Source organism: Alosa alosa, chromosome 22, assembly GCF_017589495.1.
Source record: "Alosa alosa isolate M-15738 ecotype Scorff River chromosome 22, AALO_Geno_1.1, whole genome shotgun sequence".
Taxonomy (NCBI): Eukaryota; Metazoa; Chordata; class Actinopteri; order Clupeiformes; family Clupeidae; genus Alosa; species Alosa alosa.
Window position 1 is genome coordinate 18597785 of NC_063210.1, and position 2500 is coordinate 18600284.

A 2500-nucleotide genomic window follows, 5' to 3' on the forward strand; every position below is an offset into this window, starting at 1 on the left:
AGGGAAAAAAATGGTCCCATTGAAGTTCTAACAGTCAACAGAAGTAAGGAATACCATGGATAAGTGTATAAATCTATTTATCTATCTATCTATCTATCTATCTATCTATCTATCTGCCTGTCTGTCTGTCTTTTTACCTGTCTGTCTTTCTATGATCTGTCTGTCTGATGATTATTAGAAAATATAAACGACTTCCCAACAGTGACAATGCCTTTCTCTGTCTTTCATATGGGTTGACTCCCAGTGATCTATCCCAAGCCAGCCCGGCCTTTTCCTTGCATTCCACCATCATGAGAGTGATGATGACAATGTGAAAACATTTGACCTCGGTAGCATCCCTGGAGAGAGGTAGCGACCATGCTAGCACCCCGCCTCCCACACACACACACACACTCTCCCTCTATCCTCCGTTGTCCTGACAGAAAAAGACTGTGTGATTTGTTAAATGCGGGGCTCGGCCCCCTATATGCTTTGTGTCGCCCAACACGGGGGACATCTGGCCCAAGCAAGACGGCACTGTGATTGGGGTCGGCATTCCCTTTCTGAAGCGGTGGGCTGTGCCGTATTGAAGCACTGTTCCAGTATTCTCATGCTAATATTTCAAAGTGCGCAACAGATGTGGAACACTCGGTTTCTGTTCTTGCTCGGTTGTAAAGAAATAATGCGAACTCTATGTACCATTTCACCCCACTCTCGTACCCGTCCTTATTATATATACGTATCAAAAAAGAAAACAGACATGGACAAGAGAAAAATAGAATACATCTTCCTTGGTGGCCTGGCCGAGCAGGGTGTTCTCATTGTAAAGGCAAATGAGCAACTCGTGTGACTGAAACAAACTACTGAAATCTCTGGCTTTGAATGACAGCTTGCTCTCATTTGTTTGTGTATTATATTACACGTAATAATGCGAGGAGCCACAACAAATAAACAAAAAGGCTTAAAACTTGCAACTCAGTATTATCAAAAGCATACACTTCTGTAGAACAGTTTGAGTCCTTGTGTAAAGTACTTCCATTTGTATTTGTTTGCTTTGAATTGATTGCATGGGTTGGATTTCACTAGTAATAGTGCAGAAACCAGCCGTTTTCTGCTCTTTTATTTTGCTACGTTTATGTATTTACGACTGCACTTAAACCTGGGCATAGGCTACTATGTGGGCACTGAGGAATTATACTTTCAAAACTCCATCCATCCGCACGGGAGAACTTTCCTGCATGTGGAATTCTGTCACCCCAACCGCAAAGCCGAGGTGAATACACTGGATCTGCTGCCCCTTGTAACCCATCGACTGGTGTTCGTGGAATTTTGGACAATTTGTTTAAGTATCTTTTTTTTCTAAGGCGCACGCCCAATCTACACACTTACACCCATATTTTAACAGAGCAGTAAAGCCAGAGAGAGTTCGGCCACCGGCGCTGAATAATTTAGTTTAATCTGTAAAAATGGGAGTCAGGGTTTCTCTGGAAGCCGCAAAGTTGTCTGCGTGTCCAAGTTCTGGAAGAGAGTTTGATATTCCATTATCTCATGGAGGCGCACGATATATTACCACAGAGACACGAGCGAGGCACTGTCACTCCACACAACCGCCACTGACGTTGACACGGCGATTTGCATTCTCTGCAACCGTGACAGTTCGTCAACAGGCGACGCAGCCCAGCGACCGAGCTCCCGCCCACACCACATTTCCATTGGCTACTGCCGTGCATTTCTCAAACTTTGGCGAAGGCCATGCGAAATCTAATTGGCCCCAGAACTGTCTATTCTATCGCCACAGCATCACGGAGAAGTTTGATACAGTTTGCCACATGTGTGGGAAGACAGTGTAGGTAAAGTTTACAGGTCTGTGATTTGGCATTTGTTAATGTCAAAGATTATTCCTTCTATGCTCATATTATTCAACGTCGTGCCATTTTCTGGTTAGTGATGGAGACGCCACCAACTTGGCTGTAGTGTTAGTGATCAATTTCTTTGCTCATGGATGGGCGCCTCGTATGCTAACGTATGGCTTGGGTTTCATGCGTCTCTCCTTCGGGCAAAACTATAATTTAATTTGTCTGTGCTTGTCTGCGTGAATAACCGCCTACTCTCCGGTGATAAAACGACAATTATTGTTCCTATATAAGGATCACTGTGAGCAGTGGACGCTGGTGAAGGTTATTTTTGAGACATCCGCGTGCGAAGTCTAATCCACGGTGGATGTGCCCACCGCGCGCTATGTTGTGTTATATTTCTTGATGGCATTACCCCAGTATGGCTGTGTAGCATGGCCGTGGCTCCGGTACCAACGACTCGTGGACCGCGATGGCGTTTAGTCCCGTCCTTGCGGACCCCTTGTCCAGGAGCATCTTTAAGAAATTCGCAGTCATGCTGTGTTCGCTCCTCACCTCCCTGTACTTTCTGCACAGCCTTACCGACCGCTGCAGCACCATGCCCTCTCCGGTTCGGTCTTCGGACCAAGTTGCGGGGCTCCTCGCTTCGGATCTGCACGACATGCGCG

The 2500-nt window shown here is 46.0% G+C and overlaps 1 protein-coding gene across 1 annotated transcript in view; it reads left to right on the forward strand.

The window, feature by feature from the left end:
• Window positions 1-1830: 1830 nt before the first annotated feature.
• si:ch211-216b21.2 (heparan sulfate glucosamine 3-O-sulfotransferase 3A1) overlaps window positions 1831-2500 on the forward strand; it is a 59188-nt gene continuing 58518 nt past the window's right edge. The window contains exon 1 of the mRNA XM_048232425.1: window positions 1831-2500. This exon is cut by the window's right edge and continues 418 nt beyond it. Within this exon, the coding sequence (XP_048088382.1) occupies window positions 2305-2500 (196 nt within the window). The 5' untranslated portion in view covers window positions 1831-2304.